Source organism: Trichechus manatus, unplaced genomic scaffold (assembly GCF_000243295.1).
Source record: "Trichechus manatus latirostris isolate Lorelei unplaced genomic scaffold, TriManLat1.0 scaffold00031, whole genome shotgun sequence".
Lineage (NCBI taxonomy): Eukaryota > Metazoa > Chordata > Mammalia > Sirenia > Trichechidae > Trichechus > Trichechus manatus.
The window spans coordinates 1,475,471-1,491,762 of NW_004443967.1; the positions used below are offsets into that span (position 1 = coordinate 1,475,471).

The 16,292-nt window shown below is 44.1% G+C and overlaps 1 protein-coding gene across 1 annotated transcript in view; it reads left to right on the forward strand.

Annotated features, from left to right (window-relative positions):
• Positions 1-16,292, forward strand: part of RBM20 (RNA binding motif protein 20) — a 209,983-nt gene that overhangs the window by 162,516 nt on the left and 31,175 nt on the right. Inside the window, exons 6-7 of the mRNA XM_004374842.2 lie at positions 10,887-11,030; positions 13,156-13,287. Of these exons, the coding sequence (XP_004374899.1) occupies positions 10,887-11,030; positions 13,156-13,287 (276 nt within the window). The remainder of the gene's footprint in view (positions 1-10,886; positions 11,031-13,155; positions 13,288-16,292) is intronic.

A 16,292-nucleotide genomic window follows, 5' to 3' on the forward strand; every position in this document is an offset into this window, starting at 1 on the left:
GTGTACTACTGTTTCATGAGAAGCTATTTGTTCTGTAAGCCTTCACCTGAAGTACAATAAAATATAAAAAAAAAAAAAGAAAAGAAAAAAAAAGAAGTAACAATAGTTGTTACTGAGTAAGGAGCCTTCTTTTAACTCATTTTAGCCACGAAGAGTGATGGGGAAACCCAACATGGCCAGGTATGTGACTTTAGGCAAGTCTCAGTACCAGTCTGTCTCTTGCTCGAATCTGTCCAGTAATATCTGTGGTCATATCTGCTACCCCTTAGAGACGCTGTGAGGCTCCATGAAAGCACTTTGAAATAGTACATGCAGGGCAGGTACAAGCAATCTTCCTGTTAATACTGAGATGCTCTGAGTACAACTTCCCCAAAACACCTAGAGACGGGAATTTATCTGGCTTCGGCCTGAGAAGAAACAACCCAAGAAACATTTTACTTTCTGCACGGGCCACCAGCAAGTGGTGGAGAGCCCAAGACCACAGGCAAAGCATGGGTCATGCCTGCAAACGCTCAGTCTGGGCGTGGATTTGAGTTCTAGGGACTTACTCTCCATGTTCAACATATGAACCATCTCCTGTCCTATCCCAAAATGCTGATTCTTAAGAAGTCTGCTTATCTGCTGTCTCTGGTCAAGATGTATAGCTTCTCCACCCAGTGAGATGCAACATTGGAAAGTTGGCAAACACAGCAGAACTGAAGATAGTCTTGACCTCTTACTAGTTGTGTGCCCCTGAGCAAGTTCCTGAGGGACCTCCAAACCTCGTGATAAAGAGAAAGCATTGTGGGGTGATAATATAATAGCTAACATCTGTATAGCGCCTAAGACATGCCACTGTTCTTAGCGTTTTTGCGTGTATTTACTCATTTAATCCTCAAACAAACCCTGTGAGATGGGTACTATTATTATCCTTATTTTATAGTTCAGGAAACTGAGGCACAGAGAGGCTAAGTACCTTGCCTAAGGACATCAGAGCAAAAAAAATCAAACCCATTGCCGTTGAGTTAATTCCAACTCATGGCAACCCTGTAGGACAGAGTAGAACTGCCCCATAGAGTTTCCAAGGGGCAGCTGGTGAATTCAAACTGCTGACCTTTTGGTTATCAGCTGTAGCTCTTAACCACTGCACCACCAGCGGTCCGCACCTAAGGACACCAACCTAGTAAATGGAGCCACTGGGATTTGAACCCATATGGCCTGGCTTGAAGGAGCCCTAGTGGCTCAGTGGTTAAAGGACTTGATTGCTAACCAAAAGGTTGGCAGTTCAAACCCACCAGCTGCCCCATGGGAGAAAGATGTGGCAGTCTGCTTTTGTAAAGATTATAGCCTTGAAAACCCTATGGGGCAGTTCTACTCTATGCTATAGGGTCACTGGGAGTCAAAATCGACTCGATGGCAACAGATTTGGTTTGATTTGGTTGGCCTGACTCTAGAGTCCTCACTTTTAACTGTCAAGCCATCTGCCCCTCTCTGGGTATCTCTGAAGTCTCTTGCTTTTTGGGATCCTTCGCTTTAGTAAGCGTTCTCCCTCCCCTCAAGCTGCTGAGGACTTAAGGCTGCCTTGGCAACGTGTCAGAGTAGAACTGTGCTCCGTAGGGTTTTCAAGGGCTGTGATCTTTCAGAAGTAGATTCCCAGGCCTTTCTTCTGAGGTTCCTCTGGGTGGATTCAAACCTCCACCCTTTTGATTAGCAGCCGAGTGTGTTAACTGTTTACATCACCCAGGGTCACCATAAGTCAGAAGTGGCTCTACAGCAACTGGTTTTAAGGCTGTCTTGGGGGTGGCAGGGACTTCTCCAGCCTCGGCCAATCATGGAGCAAGATGAAGAGACCAGTCAGATCCAGCCGCCCAAGATGAACTCAGATGTATAGAGGTGTTTTCTTCAGATCTGACTGATTTTATTGTGATCAGCTTTGTGAAGTCCTGCTGGTCACATGAGCCTTCCCTAGGATGTCTAGGGAACAAGGACAAAGCCTACCAGCTGGTCCCTGCATTGCCAGTGGCCAGATGGTCACATCCTTATCTCAGATGCTGGTCCTCCTGTTTGCCGTTTCTGGCGAATGGAATTGAATACAGGTGTATCTCACCTTAGAAAAACCCGAAATACAAAAATGCTGCCATTTGAAGTCAAGCTAAGAAATGAAAAGCTGATTAATCGGCTACTGACAGCTAATTTGCAAGGCTCCTTTAAGTAACAGGAGAGTCCCTTAGAGAAATTATTGATTTTTTTTTCCTGTCTAACTCGATTACTAACCTCCATAGATAAGCAGACACATCAAGGGTTGATTGCTCTGTAACCAGAGGAGACTTTGCCAGACTCTGATAAGTGCCCAGCTTCTTCACATATACATTTCTATTGTTTTTTCTGCTAACGAAATGTATGCTTCTTGTGAAAATTCAAATGGAAACGAAATGCTTAATGAGAATGAAATTCCCCCATTCACCCCTCCCAGAGCCCATGGAAAACCCGTGAACGCTTTGATGTGTTTCTAGCCCTGTGCCAGAGCTGTTTCTATCTGATTCCAATTACATACATCTTTTCAGAAATGCATTATGTTGAGTGAAACCAGGAACGCCAGGACTCCCCCAGTGTAAGATCACTATTGTTTGTGGAGCGAAGAGCAATTGCTGGTCTAAACCTCCTTTAAACAGCAGAACAAAGCAACATGGGGCTCTGGGAAGGAGTCTTCAGAATGAACTGTTACAAAATCCAAAAAGACCACAAAAACCGTATGCCACCACTACCAAGCTCTCTGACCAAGAGGCTTGGCGGAATTTAAACTTGACCCAACTCGGTTGGAGTCCAAGCCTTTTGTGTCCATATTTATTTTAGACAGAGATAGCACATTAAACTAACCCAGTTGTGTGTTGTGTTTGCGGCTGGTAGGGTGATATGTATTTGTCTCCAGGCCCTCCCACCTCACCCCGGGGGCCCCGGGAGAGGAGTGTTCACTCTCATTTAATCTTCTGCCATTTGGCTGAGCCGCGATACTTTATCCTTGGCTGCCCGAGTAGTCATAAACCGAGTAATCAGGTTTCTGGAAGGGGCCGCCGGGACCTTCTGGGCTGTAAATAGTTTGCTTGCGCCTCCCCACGATGCACTTTGCCTGCTGCCGCATAAAACCGCCTTGTAGCTTTCACCCCAGAGTTTACTTAGTGCCGGTGACACAAATAGGCCTCTGTGACCTGGGCCAGTACACATTGTTTTTATGGTTTTTTTCTCACCAGACCCTGCACACCAGGGAACTTGGACAAATAAGGAAACTGAGGCATGGGGAAACAGAAACATTTGTGGAAGCCCTAAGGTTTAAGTCATAGGTTGCCCCAGGAATAAAACGTGTGCTGTTTCTAGAACACCTGTCTGCCCTGGCCATCCAAGTCCACGGCTCAAAGCACTCTGGGGCTCTGACTTCCAGTGAGCATGGTGGTGGTGGTGTTGTTAGCTGTCATTGAGGCAGCTCCTGACCCCACGCACAGTGGAACGAAATGCTGCCCCGTCTGGCGCCATCCCCATGATTGGTGTGGATTGGACCCTTGGAATTCATAGCGTTTTCACTGGCTGAGTTTCAGAAGTAGAGCACTGGGCCTTTCTTCCTAGTCCGTCTTAGTGTGGGAGCTCGGCAGAAACCTGTTCAGCATCGTAGCAACAGGTAAGCCACCACTGACAGACGTGTGGTGGCTGTACATCAAGTGCATTGGCTGGGAATCAACCTAACTCTCCCTCATGGAAGGTTACTCACTGGCTCCCTCCTCAGCCACTCCAGCTCTTCCATTGCCCCTATCCCCTCAGCAGGGACCATCTCGTGCATTTTTAAAGAGAGTAAAAGAGCCCCGGAGGAGGAGACAGAACTGGGTGGGTTTTTTCCCCATTTTACAAATCTTATTTTTTCTTGCAAAAGTGTACACACAGGGTGTAAAAATTCCAAACAGTACAGAAATAACAAATGGAACATCCAACCCTGCAGAGAAAATGGAAGGTAAATGTCTTTTGCTATAATTACGTATTTCTAGCTAGCTAGTGTGTGTGTGCATATTTATTAAAAGCATTTTTTTTTGCCAAAAAACAAACAGTTGCCATCGCGTCGGTTCCCACCCACGGCAACCTCATGTGTATCAGAGTAGAACTGTGCTCCATAGGTTTTCAATGACTGATTTTTCAGAAGTAGATCACCAGGCCTTTCATCTGAGGCACCTCTAAGTGGGCTCCAACCTCCAAGCTTTGGACTAACAGCCAGCGAGCTCACCGGTTGTACCACCTGGGGACTCCATAATTCATGCCACATATTCTGTTATGCAGTTCGGTTTTTTCACTTAAGTTCTCAATACATATTTTTAATTGCTTTCTAAGCATCTTTCCACATCAGTACATAAAAACCTATCATTGTGTAACACAACCTATGGTATAAATGTACTATAATTTAACAAGTTCCTGATGGACAGATTTTTCAGTGAGACCTGCGTTTCAATGGCAAATCTACCACTATTTAATTGACCATAGGAACGTCCCTTAGGAGCCCTGGTGGAACAGTGGTTAAGAGCTTGGCTGCTAACCAAAAGGTTGACAGTTCAGATCTCCCAGCTGCTCTTTGGAAACCGTATGGGGCAGTTTTACTCTGCCCTGTAGAGTCGTATGGGGCAGTTTTACTCTGCCCTGTAGAGTCTCTATGAGTCTGATTCGACTCAAAGGCAACAGGTTTTGTTTCGTTTTGTTTTTTTTTAAGTCCTTTACTTTCCCCTAGGCTTAAGGTTCCTTATCTACAGTGATGGGTGTGGGCAGGAGACCTCCCTGTTTTAACGTTCTGTGACTCTGAAGTTTATGGGGAATGCTGAAATTGCTTGGCAGGTAAACAACCCAACGCCTGTAGGCAAGTCAGTCACCAATAAAAGTAGATTTACTCTAAGTCAAAGCTACTATGCTCTATAAAATATTTGATATTTTTATTGAGATCCATAGCGATGGGATCCAAGCCAATTTGCTCTCTGCATAATATGTTCAAAATCAGCATTTTAAAGAATAAACATTAACATTTGCCCTGCATCTGTCCCCAGGTGTGCTTAAGCACAAAACCAGCAGAGGCCCACAGGCTTAGTGCCAGGTGAAATTAGGTCACACCTATGTGTTACAGAGTAGAACTGCTCCTTAGGGTTTTCTTGGCTCTAATCTTTATAACACCTAAACTAGGGGTACCCAAAACCCAAAAATCCACTGCCATCTAGTCAATTCCGACTCATAGTGACCCCATAGGGTTTCCAAGGCTGTAAATCTCTACAGAAGCAGACTGCCACGTCTTTCTCGCAAGGAGCCACTGCTGATTACAAATCGCTGACCTTTCAGTTAGCAGTCAATCGCTTTAAGCGCTGCACCACCAGGGCTGCTTAAACTAGGGGCACAGAGACAGTTAATTGAAAATTGAATCTACACTTCAGAGCCCTAGGAAGGACTTTGAGAGACTTCTCTTGCCCCTCAGGCCTATTGCCCTAAGCCACATTTCTCTTGTAACACTGTGGGTTATTTGAACTGAAGCTATTCTTTGAACTTGCCTGCAAAGCCTGTTCCTACCTGCACCATAGGGCACTGAAAGGTCCAGATTCCTCGTGCACAAGTCTGTTTGCTCCTTTCCCATCTCTACCCATCTATAAAAGATTTATATTGAGCTAGGAGGTCTGAGACCCAGCCACGTGAACCCTTTCGAAGTAGCATCTGGTTTTCAGTGAGCAACCCCAGCATGTGAAAATGTACAGACCAGGCCCCCCGTCCTCTGTGGAAGCGTTTAAGGTCAGTGCTGGCCTGCAGACTGGGAAAAGATTATTCCCTTTAGGTTAGTAATTAGGGCTTTGGTTACAACCCCACGATACCTTAGCTCTCTTAGAGATTTGACCTTGGGCTGGAAGGTTTCAAGTGCACCTGGCGTATGCGTGCCTCCTGGGAGCGCACCGGCCAGAGCAGGAGGTGCGATGTGGGCAGAGCCTCCATGAACACTTCACTCCAGAAATGCATGTTGGTGAGATCTTACAATTCTCTCCAAAGCCCACCTGCTCTTCTTCCCCAGAACATGTATTTTAAAGTTTATTTTTGGTAGCTGTTAATTTTAATATAGTTGAAACGTACAGAATAGTTGCAAGAATGGTATAAGGAACTCCCATATGTCCTTTGCCCAGACTCCTACTTGTTTACATTTTGCCTATTTACTTTATAATTCTTTTTCTGTGTGTTTCTCTATCATCTACCATCATCCATCTCGCTTTCTCTAATCACATGTGCATTTTTCCTGAACCATTTTAGAGTAGATGGGGGACGTTGTGACTCTCCACCTCTAATTACTTCAGCATGGATTTCCTAAGAACACGGACTTCCTCTTACATAATGAAATACAGTGACATTTTTTCCCAGCCTAGGACCTGGGCGGCACAAGTGGTTTGTGATGGACTGCTAACCTAAAAGGTTGGTGATTTGAACCACCCAGAGGTGCTGTGGAAGAAAGGTGTGGCGATCTGCTTCCGTAAAGATTATGACCAAGAAAACCCTATGGAGCAGTTCTACTCTATAACACATGCGGTCACCATGAGTCGGAATCGACTCGACAGCAATGGGTTTGGTGTTTTTGGTTTAGGACCATCAGAGCACATCCTTTAACTGTCGGAGGGAAAAAGGAGCAAACATTTCTTTGCAGGAGCCTGGATGCCAGGCATTGCACCAAAGCACTTTATATGCATTGTGGCATTTCTTCTTCCAGACAGCCCTGTGGAATCAATTTTTATTTTCTCTGTTTTACAGATGCGCAAACTCAGGGTTGGAGAAATTCAGTAACTTGCCCAGGCCCCAGGGGTAGTCACTCGGGGAGCTGAGACACAGACTTGGTTTGACTCTGTCACTGCCCTGACGTTGGTACGCACATTTGACATGGGTCTGTCCACAGTGTCTTTAGTTCATCTGAGTGTACCGTCTCACTGTTCTGGGCACTGTGGAAGCAGAATCATCCAGGACATAGCAGAGCAGATAAGCAAGGAGCTCGCTGCTTGGAGCTTCCTTCAGCCCTGTAGAGACGACCCCCACCAACACAGACAAGCACGCCTGAAAGATGAGCATGCTTCTGAACATATGCATGGGTAAATAGCCGGTCACTAGAGAGGGAGGACAGACAGTACATGCTTTGGGACAGGGAGGGGAAAAGACATGTGTTTCCTGTTTATGCCAAGCACAGTTAGGGAAAGTTATCATTATCCTGGATCTCAGTGCGGTTAGCTTGGCAAAGCTTCTGGGAGGAGTGGAGTTTTAGAATTTAGAACCACATAAGCATAGATATTTTATAGCTGGAAAAGACTTTAGACATCTAGGCCACCTCCCTTATTCTAAACTTTGGGAAATTTAAGGCCCAGAAAGAGAAATGAGTTTGTCCTTATTGTACACCTAAGGAGTGGCTGAGCTGGGATTAGAACCAGGGTCCTCTGACTTCCAGGCTCAGAGTCTTTTTACTACATCAGGGAATACTGAGCTTTTTACAGTCCAAACCCCTTTTATTATTTACCCCTCCACCCCTAACAGCTGCTGTCCTGGATTCCACATTCACAAAATTTGCATCTGCCAAAGTACTTATGTTAATGACTAATTAATTAGTTACCCATTTTTATTAATCAGAGACATGGCCATATAACCAGAGTTACCCAGGTTGATAGAATAAAGAAACACAAAGTATGATCTCAGGTTGGGTTTTTGAAAAGTCAAAGATAATGCTGAGATTCCCCCCTCCCTTGCCATATTATTATTTTCCAAGACCCTTGAAGACTTTAGAGACACCAGGTTGAAAATTACTGTACAGCGTCATGCTGCTTGCTCAAAAACACTCAGGGTATGCATTTTTAAAGTTTGAGTGGAAGCCTTAATTGAGACCCATTCATTTCAGCACCTTTCATTACCATGTCTGCAGCATGAATACGTCTCTTTCTTTGGTGACTGGTGGCTGTGCGGGTGTTGATTCTTCGGGAGGCACATTCTACCACCCAGCAGCAGCAGTTGCTGAGCTCACGCTCAGATAAAAGCCTCTTGAGTTGTTGTTTCGGTCGGGAGGAGACAGCGATGCCTGGTCACTAGGCAACTGGATAGGCAAGGAGCTAAGATGGGCCCAGAACTGTTTGCTCTGTTGTCCAGGCTCAAGCCAAGCACAGCAAGGTCACATGGGTCAGAAAGGTACCCTGCTAAGAGGAGACCTGTGCAGGGTGCCCAGGCTCAGCCCTCCTGTTGGTAAACCCAGTGGACCAGCCACTTGGCCCTGCTTGAAAGTTCATGTGGGCCTGCGTCTTTATGTGAACTGCGTAGCCTGGCATCTTAACAGCCCTCCTCCCTTCATCCCTGGAGAAGGTCTCAGGCCTCATTGCCCAGGTTTGGTCCCCCAAGTCTCCCAGGGGATGGGGAGCTCCATCTGCACTGCAGGAGGCAAGGGGGTGCTTTGGGAGCTGCCTGAGCCTTCCATGGAATCGTCATTCACTTTGGTTAAGTGCTTGACCTCGGGGCATTGCTGAGGGGGAGGTCTGAAAGGGGCACTCGGGTTTCTCCAATTCAGGGCAGAACCATTAAAAAAGGAAATTCTTATTACCTCTAATTGTCCTCAGGCCAGATGAGACAAATGAGAGCTTTTCATGGTGGAATTACCTGAGTTTAGCTCTTGTTAGGGAGGGGGAACTCGGCCCCTTTCCCCTGTTACCTTAGCAGAGTCAGACCCCCAGGAAGTGTAATTAGATGTGGAAGTTCACTTTGTCATAGAAGATGGTAATTATGCAAATCTAGGCTCCATGTTTCGGGTTTGGGGAATTACAGCCTTCTCTTCCACTCTGGGTTGACTTACGGTTACTAATTCTTGAACCTCCCGGATATTGCAGGCTCTGATTAAAGTTTACAGGGACCAAACCAGACTGCCTCCCTCCCGGAGCTTTGATCCTAATAGCCTAGGTCTTGGGTTCCAAACTGTATCCTCAGAGGTGCCTTTGTGGCTGCCAGGTGGGGAGCATGGGGATGTGGGTGAGTGCTAGACCCCAAGGTTTAACCAGAACAATTCCTGTTTTATTTGTGGAATACATCAGGCTATTGAGCAAAATTTTATTTGAAGAAAAGATTCCAAGGCAAAAAACATTTTGAAAACCACTGCCCTAAACAACAGGTGGTTGCTGTGAATGTCTGTGCATATGTATTTGTTGTTGTTGGATGCAATTGAGTTGAGTCTGACTCATAGCGACCCCATGTGACAGAGTAGAACTGCCCCATGGGGTTTTCTAAGCTGTAATCTTTATTGGAGAAGATCACCAGGTCTTCTCCTGTGGAACCACTGGGTAGGTTCAAACTGCTAGCCTTTCAGCTAGCTGCCAAGTGCTTAACCATGTACGTATTAAGCTGTTGCCATCGAGTCGATTCTGACTCATAGCGACCCTATAGGACAGAGTAGAACTGCCCCACAGGGTTTCCAAGGCTGTAATCTTTAAAGCAGATTGCCACATCTTTCTCCCATGGAGTGGCTGGTGGGTTCGAACTGCCAACCTTTTGTTTGGCAGCCAAGCGCTTTAACCACTGTGTCACCTCCTTGGGTATGTATTAGGTTCCCACAAATCCTTTCTGTGTTTTTACTGGAATTTTTTACAAAAATTATAAGTCAAGCAATGTACAGGTATATAAGGAAAAGACTGCCTCTCTCCACTGCCTCCCTCCCAGTTCTGCCCTCTGAAGATAACTAGTGTTGACCAGCTGATATGTCCTCCCACACCTTTCTCCGCTAGTGCTGATAGCCTGTAAAAGTATTTTACTGTGAACATTTCCAAACTGCACAATAGCAGGGAGACTGGTATAATTAACCCCTGTATGTCATCACCCAGTTCCAGTGATTATCGTGTATATTTTTTTCCACCAAAACGTGTCATACTGCATGTGCTACTTGGCAGGCTTTTTTTTACTTAAAAATGTGTCTTGAAAATTATTTGGTATCAGCACATTTACCTCCTTTTAATGGCTGTGTAGTATTCCATTGTATGCTTGAATCATCACTTACTCAAATATTACCCTATTGTTGGACATTCAGGCTCTTTCCAGAATTTTTGGCCACCTCATAGATTATCGCAATAAATGCCGTTGTATATAAGTCTTTACATATTGGTGCTTGTATATCTATAGAATTGATTTCTAAAAGTGGGATGGCTGGATGATGGCCTATGCGTGTTCTGAGTTTTATTAAATATTGCTGAAGTGTGTTCTCAAAGAGGCTTTGGTGGTTCAGTGGTAGAATTCTTGCCTTCCATGCCGGAGACTGGGGTTCCGTTCCTGGCCAATGCACCTCAGACACAGCCACCACCCGTCTGTCAGTGGAGGCTTGCATATTGCTATGATGTTGAACAGGTTTCAGCAGAGCTTCCAGATTCAGACAGACAAGGAAGAAAGGCCTGGTGATTACTTCCAAAAATCAGCCAGTGAAAACCCTATGGATCACAACAATCTGATCCACGACCAATCATGGGGATGACACTGGACTGGGCAGCATTTTGTTCGGTTGTGCATGGGGTCATCATGAGTCAAGAGGCTGACTTGACAGCAGCTAACAACGTGTTCTCAAAGGTTGTCAGTATACAACCTTCCCCTAGCAACATGTGACACATGACCATTTCTTCACGTTCTCAACAGCCCTGGATAGTATTGTGCATTAAAAATGTTGTCAATTCTTTTTGTAAAGAGGTGGCATAAAACAGTTATTTTTATGTGTGTGGTGAATGAATTCTTTTTTCTGTGTTAATTTTATAAATGACAGCTTTGTAATCATTATTTGGGGAAAGATAGCCGCTAGGAATATCTGGAATAGAGGGAAAGAGGAAAATGTCTTTGGAAGACCACCCACTGCTCTTTGTTCCCAATAGTTTGCACAGCGGAAAGCAGGTGCTGGACGCGTGGTGCACATCTGCAATCTCCCGGAAGGAAGCTGCACTGAGAATGACGTCATTAACCTGGGGCTGCCCTTTGGGAAGGTCACTAATTACATCCTCATGAAGTCCACTAATCAGGTAGGTCTGGGCACTTTCACACTAGTATGTTTGGGATAGACCACACATTGGTGAAGGGCAATTATATATGTATATGTATTTTTAAGGAAGCTCTTGTTAACGTAAAAAGGGGATACACAGCTGGCCTCCTATTGGTGCTGCTGTTGGTGGTGGTGATATTTTGTTTCTCCTTTATCCTTTCACCCTTGTGATGGGTACAGCCCTCTGTGAATTGCCCAGAGGTAAGGGGTGCTTTGGGTGCACAGAAAACCTAACTGGCCCCCAAAATAGAAATCCAGGGACTTGAGTCTCTTGCTGGATTGCCAACCACTTATACAGTCTTACCTTCCAAGCTTCTCATATCCAGTGGCCTGGTTTTGGAACTGGCTGGAAAGGTATTTTTACTGCTTCTTGATCTTAGCCTCTAAGGCCCTTGGGTCTCAGAGCAGGAGAATAAATGGGAATTGATGGATGTCTGATAGGTCTAAGGAACTAGAAACCCTTAACCCATGAGAATCGACTCTGAGCTTTCGGGGACTCAATATGTTTATTTTCATTTCTAAAGTCAAAAGGGGAGTTTATACAGTGAACAGTCACAAATCAGAATATCTTATATTTTTAATCAATATTTTTGACTTTATGAATCAGAGGAGCAGTCATAGGAGAAATTCTTTTCTTAGCTAAGGCATGAACTTTGGAGACTCAAAGCCACACCAGATCATCAGTCTCCCTCCATCCACCTGGGGATAGACTACTCTTAGTATCTTTCTTCCTAAGGCTCAGAAATTCTGTTTTGGTAAATATCCAAAATGCAGCTTGCACTGTTAATGCAGTGAGATTCACTGGATCAATATCATTCCCATTTGACAGGTGAGAGCTAAAGGTGCTAACATGTTGGCATCAAGACAGAAGCACATAGAATGCTGGGTGGCAGAACTGGAAATAAAACCCTAGAGAATTTTGACTTCTTGGTCTTGCACAGTTGTGCTTTGACAGCGTGGAGAAAGGCAATACATCTGAAATTCAAACATAAAATGTGAGGGAAGGCGGAAGAATGGGCTTGTGTAGGCTTTTACGAATTCTGCCAAGAAATATTCAGTTCAGGGAACTGGGAGAGTAGGGGCTTACTGTGAGGGCTCCATTGTCACAAACCTCTCCCCACAGAGGGAGCAGAATCGGTACATTGTCAGAATATACAAACCAAACAAATCTCAGAAACAATCACAGCAACAAATCTGCCGCAGCAGCTACTGGGGCAGACTGACAGGTCTGTCAAAACACTCTGTTTAGGATCTCTTTGTAGACATGGATTGAATGGAAAAGCCCTTTTCATTCTACAGGTTTTATTAGAACAGTTAAATACAGAGAGAGGTAAGATAGCTGTGAAAACAATTGGGGTTTTCCTCCCTAAACTCACAGGGACACAGCCTTCCCTCTAGCCTGGGGATTGGTGAGCCCCTGATTTTTGGAGTATATTTCTTTCTTTGCAAGGAAAGTGAGGGCTTGTGATTCTGTCTCCCACCATAGGCACCACCAAACAGTGAGCTTTGCAGGCATCAGCCGAGGGCCATGTGTGCAACAGACACCTGGGAACTGGGGGTTAATGGACCCATCCCATCCCCGAGGGGCTTCCATGCTGTGATGTAGCCTGGAATGGACATACATAATTAAGAAATAATGTCTAGTAACCATGGGGATCAGGAGAACGGCCATCTTATAATGAGCTCTTTTGGTGAAGTTAATGAATAGGTCTCTTTGAACAGATGAGATCAAAGAGAGCCCTTCCTTGTGCTGAATTTTGTCTTTTTATTGAGGTATAAAATATATACTCTAAAGTGCATAACGAGCACTAATCTTAAGCGGACAGCGCCATTAATTTTTTACATGTGTGCACCCACGTAATTACCACCCAGATCAAGATACAGAACATTTCCAGAAACTCAGAAGGTTTCCTCGGTGCTCCATCCCGGTCAGTTCCCCACCCCCACCCCCACCCCAGAGGGAAGCACAGCTCTGACTTCTATCAGCATCTATTCATTTTGCCTGTTCTTGACCAAACTTCATAAAAATGGAGTCATACCTTGTTCTGAATTTTGTTTGAGACCATTAAGTGCAAAAGTCCACCGTATGTCCGTTTCTTTCCTAGGCCTTTTTAGAGATGGCTTACACAGAAGCTGCCCAGGCCATGGTCCAGTATTACCAAGAAAAATCTGCTGTGATCAATGGTGAGAAGTTGCTCATTCGGATGTCCAAGAGATACAAGGAATTGCAGCTGAAGGTAAAGTATTCTCGAGTTTACTTAGTCATTCAACAAGCATCGGCTGACAGTCTCCTACTTGTCAGGTACTGGTCTAAGTGCTGGCAGGAAAGGGAGGGCAGGGCAAGATTCAGAGATTACTCACTGCCTTTGGGGATCTCACATGTGAAGGCAAACCATTACAACCTGGTAAGGAACATGCTCATTGATGGAAGTACAAAATGCAAAGAGATGCTTGAGGCAGGATGACTAAATACCTGGGGGCCAAGGAAGATTTTACAGAGAAAGTGATGCCTATGCTGGGTCTTGAAGGATGAAGTAAGGGACATATTACCCAATAAGCAAGGTATATGCGGGCTTACTTGTGCTTACTTACTAATCTGTAGTGCACAATTTCACCTGTTTTTCACCAAATCTGATTAGTAAGCACAAGTAAGCTCATGTGTACCTTGCTTAGTGTAAGCCCGTACGTACCTTGCTTACTGGTTCATCTGCCCCTGAAGAGGGGAAAGGTGGTTGCTTTTCAGTGGTGGGAGTTCCAGGCATAAGTCCCTGAATACAACCTCTCTCGCTGCCCATACAAGTCTTCACTAATTTTTTCTTCCTCTGTCACCACCCTCAATCTCTTATTCTCTCCTTTCTCCATATTTGTGTTTTAAGTTCAGTAGAAGTCATTTTAAGTATTATATGACTAAATTGACTGCTTTCAGATTAACCCATGGATTTTCAGGGATGAATTCACATAATTCCAAACAGGGTTTTTTATTTTGGTTTGCTTTTTATTTCTATTTTAGGTTGCTCTACACTTGTTTTCTTGTCCTTTCTTTCTTTTTTGTTTTATTGTGAAGTATAACATACAGAAAAGTGACGAATGATATATATGTACAGTTTAAAAAGTAATAATGGGTGAAATCCGATAAAACCACCACCAAAGTCAAGAAGTAGAATGCTGGCAGCACCCCAAAGCGCCCGGAAGCCCCTCCTCAAGCTCACCCCCTCCGTCACCACTCTCTTGACTTGGAGAATAATGATTTCCTTGCTTTCCTGATAGCTCTACCACCTATGTATGCTCCCGAAACGTTATAGTTTAATTTTGCCTGCTTTTGAACTTTAAATGAATGGAATCTTACTGTTTATGTTCTTTTGTGTCTCGGCTTCTTTCAATCAACATGTAATCTATGTTGTTGGATGTATCTATTTATTTTTGTTGTTAAATAAATTTCTGTTGTATGGCTATACAATTTATCCATTCTACTGTTGATGGACAATGTAGGTTGTTCCCAGTTTTTGGATATTAGGGACAATACTACTATGAACATCCTTAAAAATGTTACCATGATACAGATGTGCATCAGCATAAAACGAAGGGTATGTAGCTAAGAGTGGAATTGCTGGGTCATAGGGCATGTTTACCCTCAACTTTACTAGATAATAGCAAGACCGTTTCAAAAATTGTTGTCCCAAATATATACTTCTGCTAGTAGTGTATGAGAGTTTCCAAAGGTCCACATTCTTGCTAACATTTTATCTTGTCCAACTTTTTGAATTTTTTCTTATCTGGGGAGAGTGTAGTGGTATATCATGGTTTAATTTTGTATTTTCCTGATTACCAGTTGAGGTTGAAAACTTTTTAATATGTTTATCGGGTATTCCATCTGGATCTTCTCTTGTGGGAAGTTTCTTTTCAAGTCATCTGCCCCCCCCCCCTTTTTTTTTATTGTATCTTCTTATTGGTTTGTAGGAATTCTCTTCACTGGAGTATTTAGTCCACTTGGATTTATTATAATTAATGACATATTTGTGTTTAAACTTACCATCTTATTTTGTGCTGTCTACCCTGTCACTTAACAGATTTTCCAGTTCACTTCAGCTCATTCCACATTTACTCAGAGTTCATTTTGTTCAAGATCCATAGCGTTTGATTTGCCTTAAAGATCAGAGACAAAAGCACAGTAGTTATTTCTAGCTAGGACTAGCATTCTGACAAGTCTACATATGTGGATCCGTAATATGTCAACCAGTTGCCAACATCCTTATTCTGCTTTGCTTGCATTATTGCTTCTGAAGTGCCTTTGCCAACGGTTCTGCTTCAGGCAGAAAGTGACTTTTTTTCTTTTTTTCCTGACTAGTAAGAGCACATTACTTTACTCAGACAAGTAAAAGATCCCACCCTGTTCTGTACACAGCCAAAGGTCTTGTTCTCCTGGACTCTCCCCTGAGGGACAGAACTGAATTTCTGCAATGAGCTCCCAGTGGAGCTTTTGTCTCAAATGAGATGTTGTCATAAGTTTCTAATTGGGATTAATAGCAGCGATCAGTTTCTTCAATGAAAGTACCAAGACACTGTAATATCTGACTAAGGGAGATATTTTGGGGTGGTGCAAAAACCATAGTTTAAAGAGGTCAGATGGTCAAGGTTTGCACTCAGCAGGTTTTTATTGAGTGCCCACTATGGGCAGGAACTGGGCTGGGTGTCTTGAATATGGAGATGGCAAGCTTGCAGAGGAGCTCACAGTCTGGTGGGGGAGGAAAGCGTTTAAACCTAAAACCATCAACAACCATATGATCTATGCCAGATTGGAAGGTATTGGTGCCAGTCTAGGCTGCACCCCTTCCTGCTTTGATGAGCTTGGACAAGTTGCTTCACGTCTTGTGAACCTCAGTTTTTAGATTGGTGAAGATTTACTTGAACCTAAAACTTTTGGTTTTAAGCATGTTTTGCATGTAGTGTCTCTTCTGAGTCTCATAATCACGCTCCCCTATGAAGTGTGTGTGTGTAGGGTAGACCAAACCCAACCCACTGCGTCGAGTCCATTCCGACTCATAGTGACCCTATAGGACAGGGTAGAACTAGCTGCCCATCGGGTTTTAAGGCTGTAATCTTTACAGAAACAGATTGGTAGGGTAGGTAATTACAGTAATTATAATGGTACAGCAGTAATAACAGTGATATGTACATTTAGTTGCATCCTGGTACACTGAATCAAGTAGTGTGCCACGCACTTTACATACATTATCTACTTTAA